Below are 20,770 nucleotides of genomic sequence, written 5' to 3' on the forward strand. Positions count from 1 at the left end.
AACTCCGGAAACTTAAAGGTTTTTCTGCATAAAAATCAGGTCTGGAGTGACCTCTGGTAACTCTCCTCATTATATGCCAACATGAGAACAGCAATGGCAATATCAGCAGCAGGGATCTGAAATAATGGAAAAGAGAGCAGTGGCATCACAAGGGGTGCAGACCACACCCAGGGTTCACCTCAGTGACAGGAGCCAGGTGCTGCATTGTAGCATTATGAGCAGCCCCTGACACAGTGAGGGAGCCGGCACTGCACACAGTGGTCTCCGGGGATAGTCAGCACCTCCGGGACCCCCCGGAGTGATTATAATTGGGATTTGGGGTGCAAGGCCATGCCTCCTATCCACAAGGCCACCCCCCCCCCTACAGCCCTCCCAGCACCGAGGAACGCCACTGAGAGAGAGGACAAGAGTCAGCCACATGGAACACGTTTGAACTCTTCTTGGATCTTTGCTTGTGTCTGCCTCTGCTCTCACTGTTCCTCTTGGCTGGTATCTTGCTCTCACTGTTCCTCTTGGCTGGTAGCTTGCTCTCTTTGTACTTTATGGCAGCGTACATTGGAGCTCTGGCAAGACTTGCAGTTACTGTATACGTAGCAATCTTGCAGCTTTGATTGGCAGGCTTGTTTGTAAATGTTGCTTTTATGCCTGTTAATAAGATAACCTGCTTTATAATATAGTGACCATGGAATCTATTCATATAAAATATCTAAATGTGCACGTAAAGTATCGTATACTATCTCATCATATTGATGCATATTACTTTTATGGAGGGATCAGGATCACTTACCTATCCTGCGATGACTTCCGAAAAGCATCCCCACCGTGAACAATCTAAGCAGTAAGGACACTAAAAAACCACTAGTACAGAAAGTCTCCGGCACTTGTACGCATGCTTCGGCAGTGCTACAGGCAGAGGATTCAGGACACATCAGCCAGAGCACAGCCACATCAGGCATCGTGCTGAAATCTCCTGCAGTGTTCCGCCCCCTCCTCCCTGCCTGGGCAGGACCTCTCTTACAGGCAGAGCAGGATTTGGGGGGTCTGGCTGCAGCTATCCCCCCTGTCCGGAGCTGCCTGAGGGTTGCTGTGTTCTAAAGGAGTTAGGCTGGACCATAACCTAGGCACAGCTGCTCCTGGTATAGCTGAGCCCTGATGCTGATTTTTCCGTTATCCTTCTGCACTACCGCTTCATTAGCTACCCGTTAGGAGATGGAGCGGTGCACTGAGGATCAGTGGGCAGTCGGCAGTCTGAGGTGCTGTTGGGTGTAGTGTAATATATATATATATATTACACTACAGTCAGAAAAGGGGGGCAGGGAGAAGACAGGGAGATAGATGTCTTTCCATCTTTCCTGTTCTTCTCCCCTCAGGAGACATATTACACCATCCTGAGAAGCAGAATTTTTTCTAGAAGCGAAACGGAAAGCTGAGCTTTGCTTGCTTCTATGAATCGATCTCCCCATACTACTCTATGGGGAAGTGATGTGTATACTAATCAGGGCAGTGGCACCGCTGGAGAAACCCCTTCTGTCAGGATTCAGCCTGGGATCGGCAGTTACTCACCTCAGTGCCGGCTTCCCCTGATCAGTTGTGCGGTCAGACGCCAGGTGCAGTGGCAGGTGACGCACTGAGTAGTCTCCCCAGGGCCCGGAGAAGACTTCCATGCGATTCTCCATTGCAGAGTTCCCACGGCTGCAATCATGGGCACAGCCATGTTGTCTTTCTCACCTGACCAGACTTTTCTCCAATGGTAGCCTGCAGTCTCTCAGCTGACTCTCTCATCCAATGACCAGTTATCTAAGGGTATACACAGATCTCCAGGAACAGGAAGTTGCCTGAACATCTTCTCTATTTACAGTTGCTGCTTCGCTGAAGTGCTATTCCAGGCTCCACACTGGTCCTATCTCCAGTGCTCTTTCACTAGGATCTGCTGTATATCTCCAGTGTGCTTCTCATCAGTCTCAGCTAATATTCTCCAGTGTGCTTCTCATCAGTCTCAGCTAATATTCTCTAGTGTGCTTCTTATCAGTCTCAGCTGATATTCTCTAGTGATACCAACATCGGTCTCAACCGATATTCTCCAGTGATAACCAACATCGGTCATTACCGATATTCTCCAGTGTGCTACATCGGTCACTACCAGTATTCTCCAGTGTTACCAACATCAGTCATTACTGATATTCTCCAGTGTGCTACATCGGTCACTACCGATATTCTCCAGTGTGCTACATCAGTCACTACTGATATTCTCTAGTGTTATCAGCATCAGTAACTACTGATATTCCCCAGTGTGCTACATCAGTCACTACCAATATTCTCCAGTGATAGCCAACATCGGTCATTACCAATATTCTCCAGTAATATTTAACATTGGTCACTACCGATATTCTTCAGTAACATTCAACATCGATTATTACCGATATTCTCTAGTGCTTATCTCCAGCCACTCAGTTGTCTTCCTGTCAGTTGCTAATTCCTGGGTCCCTGACCATGGGGCCGCGAACTGCTAGTTGGGTGCAGCTAAGACCATATCCCACTTGGGGGGGTCACTGGTGAAAGCCACCAATGAGTTAGATTCCGTGCCTATGGTTAGGTCTCGTCAACACCCAGTATTAGCTGAAGTCCTATATACTTTTTCCTCGTTTACTGGTGCCTCCCCATCTGGTCCCCCATCCCCAGTCCCCTGACTGGGAATCTCAAGGGCAAGTGACACCTTCAATGAATTGGAGGAAGCAGTGAAAGGCATTTCACTGCTACATTAATAGACCCTTATGTCTATAGGGTGTGAGTCACTATATTTACTATTTTTATTTTGCAGTGATCAGCTTGTGGTCTATTTAGACCATACAGCTGATCACTGGGGCACAGCCTGTTAAAGCAGAGCAGGAGTTGGGGAACCAGGGGAAACCCTGGATAACGCCAGCTACAGGTGGCATTATTATCACAGGGCTTCCCCCGGTATTTTTTCATATTTTATTTTTAGTAAATCTGGCCAGATCACAGTTCCAATTACAATTATGAGAAATGCGATCTGCTTACTGAAAATATGTGATAATTAATTAGGGTTTGGAGTAGAATTTTACGAATTCTACTACAATTGCTACTGAAATGTGGAAAGGGTGTGAAAACACCCTTTTTCATTTTATTTTAGTAAAAATAATGTTAATAAATTAAATAGGCCCTATGAATCTGACAGATGATGGTACAGTACTACACTTGTACTCTGTGCTGGTTACTGTTACACAATTCCACTCTGAGTTTTATGCTGAATATAATTCTCAGTATCTGCTCTTAAAATTTATGTATGCACAACTGTCCAATACCCATTTGCAGAAATAAGGATAAATTAAATAATGTAAACGTAAATATTAAAGTTGAACTAATTAATATATGAATAATTACATAATATATACACTGTTGACTCAGAACATAATAACTAATAGTGGCATACCCACTATAAATTGACACAAATAGAATATGAAAATCCTGCCACACGATGAACTAGTTAAAACACATTCAATGTAATTGTTTTATATCTAGTTTGCTTAATTACTATAAGTAAAGTGTGGTTATCATGTCTATATTCTTATTATATGTTTAGTTTAAGTGCAGAAAATCATAATCATAAAATTAGCAGTCCAATGCTAGTTAATGAACATTATTTGATTTCCTAGCACTCATTATAGTGCACATTATATTTATGAAAGGCAAACACACTTTATACTTATGACGCACAAGAGAATAAAATTAAATTCATTTTTATTACACTCATTTATATAGCACTCAAGAGGAGAATAATCATTTTGAAATGAACACAAATCTCCACCTGTAAAATACCACATACATATTTATACGTAACATAGGCAGTAGAATATAGGAAAGTAGTAAAAAAAAAAGAATAAAAACTGTATAAATAATTAATCCATTGATATAAAGGTCATATTAATGTGATCTTTTTCTAACACTTTGAATCAGAATCTCTGATACGATCCATTTTACCATGAGAGAGTGATCCACTCATGCTCTCACCACTTACTTACCAAATGTAATCCACGCTGAAATAATTATTTGATGTTCTTTTTAGCATAAATTACTTAATCCATCCAAGGACTCTGAGAGTGGAAAATAAGTAGGAAAGCTGAGAATAAACCTGGGCGAAATGGCTTATGTGGAAAGGTGACATGAAGGGGGGTTGGTGGTTAGCATTGTTGCCTTGCAGTGCTGAATCCAAGGGGTTGATTAAAACCATGACACTATATGTGTGAAGTTTGTATGTTCTTCCTGTGATTGCATGGGTGTCCTCTGGGTGCATCAGTTTCCATCCAAAAGTTTTCAATTAGTGCCTAACAAAATTAACCATAGTGTGTCTGTTTATATAGATCATAAGGTTACTGGGTCAGGGACTGATGTACAAGATTACATGTTCTCTGCAAAGTGATGGATAATATGTTTGTAGCTCTATAAATTAAAGTTTAAGAAAGGTCACAGATGAGTGAATAAAACAGAGATAGGTGTATCCTTACCTCCCCACTGTCCCAAGCTAGGCAGGACAGTCCTGATTTGAGAGCTCAATTTGAGAGCTCTTTACTGCTCGGCACAGGAGAATGGGTGCCACACAGTTGATATGGTATGTGTGGCATTAATGTTCCTTTTAGGAGTTGGGAATAGTACGACAGTGGTCCAGCAAAAGTGCTGGCTGTGCCTCCTCCGCCTCCTCATGTGTTACTGTTCCACTTTGCCCACCATAATAGTTGGAGTGCATGCTATGTGCTTCCACTTCATCTTCAATGATGACTTATCATGAATCTCCCACTGACACTCTCTTCCTTTCCCTTACAAAGTGTCTGCATGCATATATTATGAGTTCAGTTTGGCATAATACTGTATCCGTTTATATAGTAGTGAGATTGTGAGAATCACTGTTTTCTGTAGTGAATGGAACACAATGGCAGCATTCTACAAAGCCAATGGTCCAGGGCTGCATGTACTGAAAATATCAATGTTTTTCATATAGAGATCACTATCCTTCTGATACTAATTTATTACACACTAGCTGGAGTACCCGACGTTGCCCGGGATTTTAAGAATGTTTGATTACACATCATCCTCCAACAAACCTGTCCTTAGGCAGGCCTCACGAAAAGAGTGACAAACTTCCCCATCAACAGTCCTAAGGTCTTCGAAGGAAGTAGGACCTGTAACGGTGTAAAGCAAACTTCAGAGATAGAAGCATTCAAAATGTGTTGGATGTACAGTGTAAACATGGCCAAGAGCTTCTGTTGCTCTGATACCAGGATGACCATCTACAGCGACTCCCTGTTTTCTGCGCATACAAACTTTTCCAGAAGCATCCCATGTGTAATATTTTGGCAGCTCGCAGTACAGCATGGTCCTTGCAAAGTCATCATTTTGAGACAGTTCTCAAGACAATGTTGTTACATAATTTGGTATAGTCAGACAGCTGAGAATGCCTGCTAAAGCTCTCTTCGATAATAAACATTAAGATCATGACAAAACATGACAACACTAAACGCTCGCTCCAAGACCCTACCCATATGCCGTGAGGCCCACAATGAGCGTACAGCCAAAATTGTGGTTTTTAATTCATTAAAAATGAACAGTAATTTCAATTTCACATTTTTTTAGTTGCCTCGGGCGTGTTTTAATATGCTCGTATGTAAAATTTCACGATCTTGGCTTGTAAACTGTAGATTTGTACAGAAAGACAGAAGGACAAATTTTCGCTTTTATATAGTAGATAAAGGTGTAATATATCATTTAATTTTGGAGTTTATAGAGTTGTGAATCCCTTACTTACACTTTCAGTGTACAGTCTTCTTATTATAATACATTTTATTGTGACATAATTATATTTTATTAAAAATGTTGCTTCGTGGTACGTTTTTTAAAAACATTTGTCTTCTTAAAACCTGGCAACCTTGCTCCCCTTCCCACCCATTACAAATCATTGGTCCTTGGTACATAAGCAATTATATAGCCAGCTGTTATGTTAAATGGGAATCACATTTAAACCATTCTGTTTTTAATGCGTTCAGTCACTTTCTATTACCTATAAAATATGACAGTAGATGAAACGGCAAGCTACTTATAACTGCAATTTCAAGCATGAAAATACACAAGGACTACTCATAAAATCGTCATTTGCAGAGCAGTTTGCATACTAATAGTATACCCAAGATTCTCAAGAAGACATTTCCCATCTTACAAAGATAAGATAGCTATGGCATTGTTCTGCTGAAGAAATTGTTGGAGGGCTAGGCATTCACAAATGTAAGCATTGCTTTCCATTGCCGTGCTTTTATTTTCCATTGCCGTTCTCTCATGTTCCATTGCCGTTCTCTCATGTTCCATTGCCGTTCTTTCATATTCCATTGCCGTTCTTTAATGTTCCATTGTCATGCTTTCGTCTTCCATTGCCGTTCTTTCACATTCCATTGCCGTTCTTTCATTTTCAATTGCTGTTCTTTAATGTTCCATTGCCGTGCTTTCATGTCTATTGCTGTGCTTTCATGTCCATTGCCGTGCTTTCATGTTCCATTGTCATGCTTTCATGTTCTATTGTCATGCTTTCATGTTCTATTGCTGTTCTTTTATTATTATTATTATTATTATTATTATTATCCTTTATTTATATGGCACCACAAAGGTTCTTCAGCGCCTTACACAGTAGATAAATGAGCACACAAGAAAAACAGTTAATAGTAATACAAAACAATGCAGGACAAGGACATCGTTTATAAACATAGCTGCATAACACAGGCAGCAGGACATGAGCAACCAAGTATTAGGTGCCGTTGTGGGGAGTTAGGAGAAAATTATATTATGTTCTTTCATGTTCCATTGCCGTTCTTTAATATTCCATTGGCGTTCTTTAATATTCCATTGCCGTTCTTTCATTTCCATTGCCATTCTTTAATGTTACATTGCTGTTCTTTAATATTCCATTGCCGTTCTTTAATATTCCATTGCCGTTCTTTAATATTCCATTGCCGTTCTTTAATTTCCATTGCTGTTCTTTAATGTTCCATTGCCGTTCTTTAATGTTCCATTGGTGTGCTTTCATGTTCCATTGTCGTGTTTTAAAATTCCATTGCCGTGCTTTCATGTCCATTGCCGTGCTTTCATGTTCCATTGCTGTGCTTTCATGTTCCATTGCCGTGCTTTCATGTTCCATTGCCGTGCTTTCCAATTCCATTGCCGTGCTTTCATGTCCTTTGCCTTGCTTTCATATTCCACTGCTGTGCTTTCATGTTCCATTGCCGTACTTTTCTGTTCCATTGCCGTACTTTTCTGTTCCATTGCCGTGCTTTCATACTCTATTGCCGTGCTTTCATGTTCCATTGCAGTGCTTTCATGTTCCATTGCCAAGCTTTCATGTTCCATTGCCGTGCTTTCCAATTCCATTGCCGTGCTTTCATGTTCCATTGCCGTGCTTTCATGTTCCATTGCCGTGCTTTCCAATTCCATTGCCGTGCTTTCATGTTCCATTGCCGTGCTTTCATGTTCCATTGCCGTGCTTTCATGTTCCATTGCTGTGCTTTCATGTTCCATTGCCGTGCTTTCATGTTCCATTGCCGTGCTTTCATGGTCCATTGCTGTGCTTTCATGTTCCATTGCCGTGCTTTCATGTCCTTTGCCTTGCTTTTATATTCCACTGCTGTGCTTTCATGTTCCATTGCCGTGCTTTCATGTCCATTGTTAAGCTTTTATGTTCCATTGCCGTTCTTTCATGTTCCATATAACAGATATAAGCTATATATAATGTGATATCCACCTGATAAGGAGTATCTTAAAAACTAAGTTGCACTGGACTAAATTTACCATAAGTTGTAATTACCGGGTAGTATTATTTAGGGTGGTCAGGGGCAGGTGCAGATAGCTGATTGATGATTTCTTATACTAGAAAAGCGCTTCTGATTGGCTGTTTGCGAATGCTGTGCTGATGCTGATTTTTTATTTCTTTGATGATCGGGCAAATATTATGGGCGTAACTATCATAGATGCAATGGGTTTCTGCTGTATTAGAGATGTGAGTAGTAGTTTTATTGATGCCTAAAGCCGTGTACACACTTGACCGCTGATGATGACTTAATAGTGATGGCATCTATAAAATAAATGGCTGAAATCATGAGAGCCATTGGGATGTAAGTACATGTGACATATGTGCCACTGTTGCCAGGGCCGCAACTAGGGGGGGGCTAGAGGTGCACGTGCACCGGGTGCCGGAATGCAGGGGGTGAAAAAGGGATGACTCACAGTGGCTTGGGGGCTGCAGTCAGAAAACGGCCATCCAGAAATGGCCGCCGCCAAGAAGGAGACAGATGCTAGAGGTCCTTACTGGACCTCTAGTGTCTGTCTCCTCCTTGGTGGTGGCCATTTTTGGATGGTCATTTTCAGCAGATTCCGCATGGACTCTGCGGAAGACGGCCATCCAAAAATGGCCGCCGCCAAGGAGGAGACAGACACTATAGGTCCTACTGGACCTCTAGTGTCTGTTAGGCCAGCGCAAGTGCTGGGAGAAGATGCTGAAAGCTGCATCTCCTGGCAACGAGCATAAACCCCATGGAAACGAGCATGTAACCCCTGGCAACAAGCATAAACCCCATGGCTTCGAGCATAAACCCCATGGCAATGAGCATGTAACCCCTGGCAACAAGCATAAACCCCATAGCAATGAGTATAAACCCTATAGCAACAAGTATGAATCCCCCTGGCAACGAGCATGAAACCCCCTGGCAACGAGCATGAAACCCCCTGGCAACGAGCATGGAAACCCCTGGCAATGAGCATAAAACCCCTGACAATGAGCATAAAACCCCTGACAATGAGCATAAAACCCCTGACAATGAGCAGGTAACTTTAAAGTAATTAGAAGCCTTACTGTGGGGCATAAAATGGTGTTGGGCAAATATGTAAGTGGCACTTTGGTAATAGGCATTACAGTATATGGCACAATGTGTAATGGGCAGTATTGTGTGTGGAATAATGTAAGTCACTATACAAGGGACGTCTGAGTAGTGCACTGCCTTATGGAGGAGCAAGGACAAAATCCAGGTATGGGAAGGGAGGGGGCGCAAAATTGCTGCCTTGCACCGGGTGACAGATATCGTAGTTTCGGCCCTGCTGTTGCTGGCCGATAGTTGTTGCTTTGCATATGATCACAATTGCAAATTTTTTAATGAACGCAAACTGCACATGCAATATGAGGTACAGTCATGGACAACCCTGCATAAGTCCCTAAATGTGCAAATAAACGGACAATCTTTCAAAAATGTATTTATTTAAAAATGTTTGAAATACTTGGACATCCTAACAAATAAAAATGTATTGTCAGCATATAGCAGGGAGCTTGACAATGATCTGCTCAGAAATGTATAACCCTGATAGATCCTAAATGTTAGTGATAACCAAATACAATAGTATAGATCTAATAACGATATGTGTGATATTATCTCACATACAGGAGTCTGCTTCCAGAGCACAGCACCCAGGCCTGCTCCCTACTGCTCCTCTGCACACAGCACATGGAGGATAAATATAGCATCACAGAGGAGGAACTTACATTTTTTGCAAAAGGTACAGGTCAAATACTGTATATACATTTACATGTGTGTTTGTGTGTTTCTCTTATTTACTGTACTTGTAAAGTAACCTGTGTTATTTTCTTTTAAATGTCTCAGAATGCCTAAGGAAGAGAGTGCCTAACTGGAAGAGAGTTAGGTGATGCTTATACAATTACGCAATAAGGCATATTCTGCTTAGTTGGTACACATAACATTAATTGAAGTGAGATTGATATAATAATAATGTTGGCCAAACCTGACTATCTGTTCATATAGCTATAGTACAACATCTAGACAGGTCCTCTGCTGGTAATTGCTGGGAATGTTTCACATTGGTTTAAACTTTAAAGAGTCATTTTTGTCATCTCCCCTCATTCACACCCTGACAAAAGGTAAGAATGAATATAATCCTGTTTCTTAGCAATACTCATCTTGTCTATATTCCGGCACTAAGTTGTATGGAGTACGAGAAATATGGCCGTGGTTTGCCCTGAATTTTGCTACAATATTTGTGAATCATTTGTTTTTTTTAAATCTGATTCAGATTTCACTTTATTAACTCTGATTCGCTGGATCCTAGCTCAGACTCTGCCTACCTACTGTCCCATCTTTGTGCAGAACACCAGTGCAAATGAAAGCTAGGGTGGGTAATTAAAGTTCATTTCTAACGCTATCGGTTTTGAAGGCTAGTGTGCTAAGTGTACGGGTATGATATGTTGACAGTCATAATGTCAATATTCATCATGTCGGCATGAGAATATCGACATGGTGATGATGTTGACGTTGAACTTTCATCATGTTAGAAAGTTTCAATATCGTCCCTGGTGGCCCAGCGGTCACTTACCTGCTCCTGACACTGCCACGGCTCCAGTAGCGTCTTCCGGGTCCCGGTGGGCATAGGACTATAAATTCTAGGTCAAATCTCTGATTCTGTAGCATTCTGGTGAGTATTTTGCTCCTATCCCCAACCCTAATCCCTACCCCTATCCTCCCCCCACAGCCAAACCTTACCTCCTTCTAGTGCCTAACCCTCCTGTCACAGCATAACCCAAATGTCGACATTTCACCTGTCGACATTTTCAGAATGTCGACCCATTTCCTGTCTACATTTTTACAAGGTTGACATTGTGAATGTCAACATTGTCATTGTCAACCTTTTGACTACATCCCATGCTAAGGTGTGTCCTCCTGTGCTTCTTCCCACTTCCAGCAGTAACCGCTGGTGACTTACAGTTTGTACTCCATAGTTATAATCAGGTATAGCTTCAGCCGCAGAACAATCAACATCTACATCATCATCACTTCCGTTACCATCAACAAGGACAACAGTGTTAGATAAAGAGTGGCGACACATGGGTGTCACCCATCAAGGGCTGACACCAAAGTGCCAACTCCTCCTCAGTGACAGGAGCCGGGTGCTGCACTGTAGCATTACATGCAGCACTCTGCTTCTGACACAGTAAGGGAGCCGGCACCGCACACAGAGTGGTCTCCAGGGACAGTTCGCACTTCTGGGACCCCCGGAGTGATTACAACGTATCTCTTCTCCCCCGCCCCCCAACGGCGGAGACACGCCCATGTATTGCGAAGCGGAGGCTGTTGTCGCCCCTGCCCCTATTTGGCAGCAGACTGTCAATCACTGACACTCTGCTGCCGCTCTGCGTGCGAACACGCATGACCCGTACCGCACATACCCAATACGGGTCCAGCACCTGCGCATATTCCAGATCATTGAGATATCTGTGTTCAGCACTGCTGAATAAGGCCCTTTGTTCATTGGTGACCTCGACTGACCCTTTGTGCACATACTGTATAGCACTAGGTACATGACCATTGCTATGTTAACCATTTCATTCTGAAAACAATTTCCAAACAGAAGAAGTTCTGGTTGCTGTGATGCCTTGTACATAATGTATGGCTTTTATTGTATGAGCTGAGACATTTTCTCTGTACTTGGTTGTAAGGATTTAGGTAATGGAGAGCTCTCTGCTGCTTCACTGTCTGGTGTTGCATTATGTGAAGCACTTAGCCTATGATAAATTGCACTTTTCTTTACAGTATAATGTTGTTGTTTTTTTTTGTGTGAATGGGATAAGGTGGATTTGTGCTTATCAATATGTTTTGTGGGGCTTTATATTTATCATGTGCCTACTTAACATCTAGGGGTTAATTGTGTACACTTGCATTCATTATGTAGCACTAAAGAAAAATATGCTTTTAAATTATTAGTATAAAATAAATGTAATGTCACTTCTTTGGTCTATTGCTGTGGTATCGGCCTTGTTTCACAGAGACAAAGACATCCTCATTCTACAACTGCTGTAAATAGTCACTGACACATATTTGTAATTTTTAGATGTGCTATGTTTCCACCACTGTTAGGAGCTGGTATATCATGCTCAAAGCGTGGGCGTATCTATAATATGGGTGCAGGGTGTGTGGTGCACACGGGCCCCTGGATCCACACCATACACCCTGCACCCACACATTATACTTAATTCCTCGGAGTCCGGTGCCGCAAAAATCACCGGGAAAATGGGGTATATCATATCCTCAAAGCATGGGCATATCAGTAATGGGTGCAGGGTGTTTGGTGCACACGGGCCCCTGGGTCCACACCATACACCCTGCACCCATACATTATACTTCCAGTGCCGCAGAAGTCACCAAGAAAATGGCATATATCATATTATCCTCAAAGCATGGGCGTATCTATAATGGGTGCAGGGTATACTTACCTACTCTCCCGGAAGTTGCGGGGGGCTCCCGAATATTCGGGGAACTCCCAACACCCCCAAAAGAGAATCTGGATCTCCCGCATCCCGCCCACTCCCTAGTGAAGTGGGCAGTATGGGGAGATAATTGCTGGAAATCGCGGCTCTGTATAGAGGGGGGGGCTAAACAACTTGAAAACATTGCGTCCGGGAATCGCTGGTCCACGTGGAGGGGGCGGTGCCTAATGACAGAAACCCGGCCCCGCCCCCCCAAAGTTGCCAGCTTTGTCTGCTCTTTGGGCATCTACCGGGTAGCAGATAATACATTTCGGTAAGTATGGTGCAGGGTGTGTGGTGCATACAAGCCTCTGGGTCCAGGGGCCCACACCATACACCCTGCCCTCATACATTATACTTACTTCCCCGGAGTCCGGAATCGGCGCAGCAGGAATCACCGGGAAAATGGCATGGCCTCCATTTTCCTGCAGATTTGCAAATGCACAGTAGAGAAATCACTGAATACATGGCATTTGGGAGGCCTACACACATGCATAGTGCCAGAGTCTACTCTGCAACTGATACTGTATAAGAGGGGGAGGACCTGTACTGAGGATGCACACAGGGCCCCTCTTCTCTTAAACTGCCCCTACCTCAAAGTACACAGTGGTGTGACAAAGGATGATTTAATAATAGGGATGACAGAGGTTCATAAGTTTCTTTGACTTAGGCTAGCCAGCTCATGATTTATTGTTTTTCACTGAAATCTACAGAATCACTGGTTTGTCTTAAGAATAGTATCTTCATTTCCTTTGTGATCATTACAGATAATGGGGATTCCAATAAAATAAAGGCTTCATTTACAAGGGCTGGACAGGCTGACTACTGATAGTGATGAATGCAGAAAAAAGTAGTCACTCTTTGCTCCTGTAAGTGTATTGTAAAAAATATGCCTCTTCAGATGGCAATGCATTGCCTACTTTGTATGTACTCTTAATTAGCAAATGACACTACAGACAAGTGCCTGGGAATTTCTACACTTAGATGGGTAATGACAAGCACATAAACACTAGACTTTTCATTTATTGCAGCAATAAATTACATTTAGTATAGGGTTCGACAGATTGGGACATGACTTGGGAAGAGTTTGGGTGGTCAAGAGCATGGACTACTATGTCCAACATTTAGCATGTCTACGTTTTGGAAGGTGCATAAATGGTAGCATCTACATATATTTTCTCCTAGAACAGTCCAGGAAGAAACATTATTATTATTATTTGTCATTATGAAGCATCACACTGATGAACAGTGCTGCTGCAGCACCATTCATAAAAACAATGACATGCTAGGTAGTGGTACCAATGTGAGGAGTGCAGATGTGTAAAGACCTCCACACACGGAGCGATATCGTTGCCGATGTGACAAATTGGAACGATATCGTAGCTATATCGTTCCGTGTGTGGGCATGATATCGTCCACTAAATGTATATAGACACTACGGCGCACGTGTGATCAATGTATATAATATGAATTTCAGATTAAAAAAATTAATTAATAATATATATGAAATTGTATATAATGTGATAGCATAAAAATAGAGTCGTGTGAAGATCTTCATAAGTAGCACAATTTAATAAACATAATGAGTGAAATTAACACTAAAATAATATTATAAAATACTGGTATATATGCAGATATATAACAATGTATATATATATCTAGAGTGTAGTATAAAGTTCTTAGTCAAAGGTATATCTCCCACATTAGTATTCAATCATATGTTGATAGTTTAAAGTCCCATATATAATTACCGGTACCACTCTCAAGTGCAAATCATACGGGTTATGTCCCAAGTAGATCATATATTCTGCAACCTGTGCAGTTCTGGTCTCCAATGGCCCAATACGTGAAAGCGGATTTCAGATGGCACAGTGTCACTCTCAAGTGCAGACAGCGCAGATTGTGTCCAAGGTGGGTTTATAATATCCTGCAGCCTGTGCAGTCCCTTTTATCTTGCTCTCCAATATCCCATTGAGGAAAGGAGGTGTCTAAATGGCACTGTCCGTGGCCTGTGATAATCTGTATACCGTAGTTGCAGATGGCACAAAGATATGAGTGTGGTTTTCTTTTAGTCCGATGTAGTGATGGATAATCAGCAAAAAAGGAAATCCAATGAATCCAATGTGGGGAAACCTCTGCTCTCAGCCTGACGCGTTTCCCTGTACCTGACAGCTTTATCAAAGGCAATGAATAGTCTACACTCAGCTTGTGCCTATAAAATAAATAAATGATATCATCCGCTGTGCACTCCCGTGGGGTCGTCCGTTGCTCCTCCAGATCCTTTCGCATGCACAAGAGATCTGGAGAATCGACGAACGATCCCGTGCTGGTCTATGTGTGTGTGTGTGTGTGGGGGGGCGGCATATCGGATGGTCGGGCACCGGATCGCTCTGTGTGTGGGAACCGCCTGATACCGTATATTGAGCGTCGTATCGTGGATCGCCTTGCCTGTGTACACATCGTACTGTGTGTACCTAGCTTAACGATGGAAGAGGGTCCTTAATCTACGATGTAGCAATCTTATGGAAATGAGGGTTCAGTTTAAGAACAAGTGTGACTCAGAGTAGAGCACTGTATCTGTGTCTAGTGGGGGAAGGAAGGAGTGAGTCAGACTGTTGTGGAGTAGGCTGCAGAGAATATAGGGTCTATTCATCAACACTAAAATAATGGTGTTAGGGACATTTTCCTTAATTACCATTATTTTAGTATTCATTAACACACTTAACACAGGAGATATCACTGATATCTCCTGGTTAAGTTCCCCTGCGTTATTTCCACACTTACCACACATTAGTATTAGGATGTAGAAATTAGGCTACTCATCAAATTCCATAAATTATGTATTTTCGGAATTTGATGATGTTACTATACGCCACTCTCAGATGGCGTATAGCGGGTGATACCTGCTTTCAGCGGTAGCAGGTCCTCCTCTGGCTCGCTCCGTCACTCCCTCGTCCCTCCTCCGGCTCCGGCTGCTGCTCCGACTGTGTTCTCCCGGCAAAACACAGTAAAGTTTTAAATATATATATATATATTTTTTTTTCTTTAAACTTTACTGTTTTCTCCTCTTCAGACGGGAGGTCGGGGCCCGCGGCTGCAGCGGCCAGGTAGGTGGGGGACAAAGAGGTGAGGCAGAATTACCGCAGCTGTAGGCAGTGCTGCACATGCGCCGATTTTGTGAACGTAACGGCGCATGCGCTGCTTTTGTTAATGTAACGGCACATGCGCAGCACTGATTACAGCTGCAGTAAGTTAGAGCAGGCAGGGAAAAGTATCTATTTCCTGAAAAGCTGTCATCGCAAAAATGACAGCTTTTCGGAATAGATACTGATGGGGAGGAGGAATGATGAATTCCTCCGGTAATTAGGTAGAACTCCATGCGAGTTCTAAACCTAATTACCTCCATTGATTTTTTAGTTATGGTGAATAGACCCCTATGTGAGTTTCAGAGAATATGTGGTTGGATAGGTAGGACCGGGTTATGTCACGAAAGTCAATGGAGTGTTCTGCCAAAATTGAGCACTTGTAGTCCTTCATCTAGAACAGAAGTTACCAAACGCGGTCCTCAAGGCTCCCCAACAGTTCAGGTTTTAGAGATATCCATGGCTGAGCACAGGTGACTTGATTAGTACCTCAGTCAATTTGATCTAACCACCTGTGCTCAACTATGGATATCTCTAAAACTTGAACTGCCTTGAGGATCATGTTTGGGAACCTCTGGTCTAGAGATTGGAGTACAAAGAGCTACAAAAAGAAAATATTATTAATTCCTGCCATACTCATAGGCATGATAATTAAGCGTCTCTTCATAAGGTCGCTGTGAAGAGGACTGCAACACAAGATAATGAGGAGGAAATGCCCGGGGGCACCATAGAGAATGACAGAAGACATTCTTTAATACATGTTATTACATTCTTTAATACATTTTATTACATTTTTGGAATTTTTTTCCAGAGTAACTTGCATCTAGGTTGTTGGATTAAAGAACCTTACAGAAAACAAGATTCCTATTTTATCTTCATAGAAAAAACAAATATCAAAGAAAACTATTTTATTCTGCTTAAATGCAATGTTTTTACCTAGTCACTGCAGCACAGTTTGCAATTAATAGGATAAATAGAATTATTCTGGGCAGACTGCTTCTCAAGAGTCGTGCTCAATCCATATCATAGCAACAAGCACTGAAATGTTAAAAGTGTTTCATTTGTATTCATTGAAGATGTGGTATTATGGTTTTACTTGTGTATTAAATCACAGATGAAGACAGAAAAATCTACTTTTCCCAGCTGCATGTTTCAACAACAGCCGTTCACTTATCTGTTTGATAATGAATAATAAGATAAATACTGCAAGCTTTCCTGTCCCAAATACTAATCAACAGTCACAATGTGCTGTCACATACAGGCTGTGCTGATTACATTGGGTGCTATTACATCCCTCTTGCTAAAATTCAAATTCAAACAATCTATGCAATATGGTGCAGATATCTGCGCCACAGTCATGTCCTATATGTACAGTATGTAATGCTTGTGGACACGTTTGCCTTTTGCAAGGGCGGAACATTGCATCACAGAGCCCCTAGGGGGCACCACTGAGTCCCCAGGAGAGAGGCAAAACAAAAAATCTCTGAAAAAAAAAACCCCAGCGCCGCTTTCCCCCCGCTAGCCTCTGCCACAGGGAGGCTGCATTAGCCGGGCACCCGCTGATATTTGTTATCAGCAAGCACCCGGCTCCCTCCCTGCAGCGGCAGCCGAAAGCCAGAGCTCACTCCTGAGCTCTTGCTCCTGCAGAGAGCACTATGGGAGGGACATCGCGGTCGGACCGGACACAGGAGCGGGGCTTAAGGTAAGTATTGTGTTTGTATTTTTTTTTTTTTTTCAGAAGCACCAGCACTGGGGGCATGGCTACAGGAGGCATGGCTATAAGGGGGCATTACTACTGGGGGCATGGCTATAGGGGGGCATTACTACTGGGGGCATGACTGTAAGGGGCATGGCTACAGAGGGCATGGCTATAGGGGGGCATTACTACTGGGGGCATGGCTATAAGGGGCATTACTACTGGGGAAATGGCTATAAGGGGCATTACTACTGGGGGCATGGCTATAAGCGGCATTACTACTGGGGGCATGGCTATAAGGGGCATTACTACTGGGGGCATGGCTATAAGGGGCATTACTACTGGGGGCATGGCTATAGGGGGGCATAGCTATAAGGGGCATTACTACTGGGGGCATGGCTATAGGGAGCATTACTACTGAGGGAAATGGCTATAGGGGGCATTACTACTGGTGGCATGTCTATAGGGGGCATTACTACTGGGGCATTACAACAGGGGGCATTACTCATGGAGGCACATCTATAGGGGTGCACTACTATAGGGGACATTACCAATGGGGGTATTAACACTGTGGCCATTACCACTGTGGGCACTACTAACGAGGGCACTGCATGGGGGGCACCACTGCTGGGGTCATTGTGTAAGGGGCACTACTTCTGTGGGCATTGTATTAGGAGCACTACTACTGTGGGCCTTGTGTATAAGGGGCACTAATTTAGGCATTGTGTATAAGGGGCACCACTGTGTGTCATAACATGAATAAGGGACTTCTGTGTGGCGTAATTCTAATTGGGGATAATGTATTATAAAGGGAATTACTGTGTGTGGCACAATGTATTATACAGGACATTACTGCGTGTGGGATAATGTATTATACAGGGCATTACTGCGTGTGGCATAATGTGTTATAAAGGGCATTACTGCGTGTGGCATAATGTGTTATACAGGGCATTACTGCATGTGGCATAATGTGTTATAAAGGGCATTACTGTGTAAGGTGCATAACTGCACATGGCAATTATTTGCCACGAGGTGAGAGCTTGGGGGAAGCCCAGCGCCTTCGTAAGTGCTGGGAACGCCCCACAGTGTAATGAGTTGGGTGGATTCCGCAAGACCATACCCCCTTTCCGGAACGCCATCTAAAAAAGTATTTTTTTTGAGGGGGCAACTGGGAACTTTCACCCTGAGCTCCACAATATCTAGAACCGGCTCTGCCCATAGTAAAAGTAGGTAGTGGACAGTAATGCCATTGTAGCTTCCTGGGCTCCCTGAAATGAGCAGAGGGGAGGTCTCTCAGAAGAGCAGAGCAGGTGCCTTGGAGAGTGTTGCGGGCATTGCTGGGCCCCCTTAATGTCTCGCAGCAATCACCAGGACTGCCATGAGGAATGTGTGACTATTGCTGTAGCTCAGGATGCAAGAGGAACATATTCAAGGTTCTGGGGTGCCTGGAGACAATGCTGGGGAGTGTACAAGGCTATAAAAACCAAGCATTTTTTGTGTAGATGTAGAATCATTATTAGTATCCTTTATTCATAAAGCACATGCATATTTACAAAGTGTTGTACATCGAGGGGATCATGGGACAAATAAATAACATATAATAACATAAAGATAACTTTGCCCAAATGCAATATGATGAACAATTGATACATAAAGTAGTGGTTTAACATTTGTAGCAGGTGGTGGGGAAAATGTATGTAGCTGCAGCAGGGTAGAAGGACAGTGGCAGGTGGGAAGTTTGACTGGGGCGGTACACCTGTCTTACCGTAACGCAGGTGTCCTAAGACGAGCTCAGGGAGGACAGAAACCTCCTGTGGAGCAGAATGGCTGCCAAATATTAGCTGCCACAATCAGTCATCAGTATGACCACAGAACTCAGGAATTTCATGTTAAAAGCATGTGGAACAATGATCCTAATGCTAACTAAATCTTGTAGTGATTTACATTTACATGCTTTCAGTCTGCAATAACATGACAGGAAATTACATTGTATGTGTACTTTCGCTTAGGTACATATAGATGTGGCCTCGTACACTTTTGATACTTGGTGCGACTTAGATCATACATGCCTACCCTCCCGGTTTTCGCGGGAGGCTCACGATTTTTCGGATAACCCCCCCCCCCGCACCCCCGGGCGGGTAGGCATTTCTCCCACATTCTGCCCTCTTCCTAGTGAAGTGGGCAGAATGAGGAGAATTCCCGTGGCGATCGCGGGTCTCCATGTAGGGGGCGGGGCTTAAGATGTGATTCTACATGAATCACGTCTTTTGTCCCCGCCCCCTATGTAAATTCTAGCCAATCGTGGCAATTTTACTGCAAGGGGTTGTGGTTTAATGACTCGAATCACCAGGCCCCGCCCCGTCACCACCCTTCTACTTCTCTTACCCGGGCTTCTCCCGGGAAGAGATATTAATAGGTAGGCAAGTGTGACTTAGATGCTTTACCATGGGTAGTGATTTCCATGCTCGAATACTTTTATTCAGGGGTTAAAGTGGGCAGGAACGGGGTGTAACAGAGTACCGTCACCTCTAATGGTAGACGGAACTAGTTCCACCTCCACCACATCCCTGCACAGAAGTCCCAGACAGAGAGCCACTCTGTCTGGCTACAGCCGCCTCCCCCTTCTCAGTTTCCAGCTCCATGTTTCTCCTCCGCCCACAGCTCACCCCTCCTGTCACTCACTTTGTGGGCCTGTGCCCAGTGGCTCCTATTGCAGCATGGTGTATGTGACGTCATGCCGTCACCGCCACTGCATACTGCACTGAGTAACTGAGTAGCCGAAAAGATGAGCAGGGGCCAGGGCAGGCACCAAGGAGAGCTGCTGCTAGAGGTACATGGAAGGGGGGGATACGCTTCTGGCGGGAGTGGAGACAAAGGGGCAGGGAGTTGCTAGAGGGAAATGGGGGGGATATGCTGCTGGTGGGAGAGGAGACACGGGCAGGGAGCTGCTGCTAGAGGGTCACGGGGGTCGTAAACTGCTGGTGAGAAAGGAGACATGGACTGGGAGCTGCTGCTAGAGGTACCTGGGTGGGGTGAGGGGGTATAAGCTGCAGGTGGGAGAAGAGGTACATGGGCAGGGAGATGATGGTGAGGGACGCAGGGGCAGGGAGCTGCTGGAAGGATACAAGAGGGTAAACTGAAGAGACACAGGGGGATGGTGTTGGAGTGAAGACGCGAGAAAGGTCCTGGTGAGACGCAGACGGTGGATGATGCTTGTGAAACACAGGAAGATGGTGTTGAAGAGACGGTGGGGGGGTGGCGTTGGAGAGACACAGGGGGCATGAAGCTGGTGAGACACAGGGGGGATGAAGCTGGTTAGAGACAAGAGGGATGAAGCTGGTGAGATGCAGGGGGATGGTCCTAATGAGTAGCAAGGGGGGTGGCACTGTAGAGATGCAGAGGGATGACGTTGGAGAGACGTAGGAGGATGTCTCTCCAGGATGTTTGTTCAGGGAAGTTCACATTTTACCTTACCCCAAATCGTACATTACTATGGTTTTATCTTGTATGAAGATGAATTATTATTCCTACCCAAACCGATGGCTACCATACCACATGTTTTTATTTATATGCTTA

General features: G+C 43.7%; 1 protein-coding gene across 1 annotated transcript in view; it reads left to right on the forward strand.

Moving 5' to 3' along the window:
- Window positions 1–20,770, forward strand: part of LOC148507539 (uncharacterized) — a 662,982-nt gene that overhangs the window by 410,281 nt on the left and 231,931 nt on the right. Inside the window, exon 81 of the mRNA XM_088445856.1 lies at window positions 9,485–9,597. Coding sequence (XP_088301982.1) covers window positions 9,485–9,597 — 113 coding nt within the window. The remainder of the gene's footprint in view (window positions 1–9,484; window positions 9,598–20,770) is intronic.

This window comes from Taudactylus pleione, unplaced genomic scaffold, assembly GCF_031769625.1.
Source record: "Taudactylus pleione unplaced genomic scaffold, aTauple2 ptg000391l, whole genome shotgun sequence".
NCBI classification, from domain to species: Eukaryota; Metazoa; Chordata; class Amphibia; order Anura; family Myobatrachidae; genus Taudactylus; species Taudactylus pleione.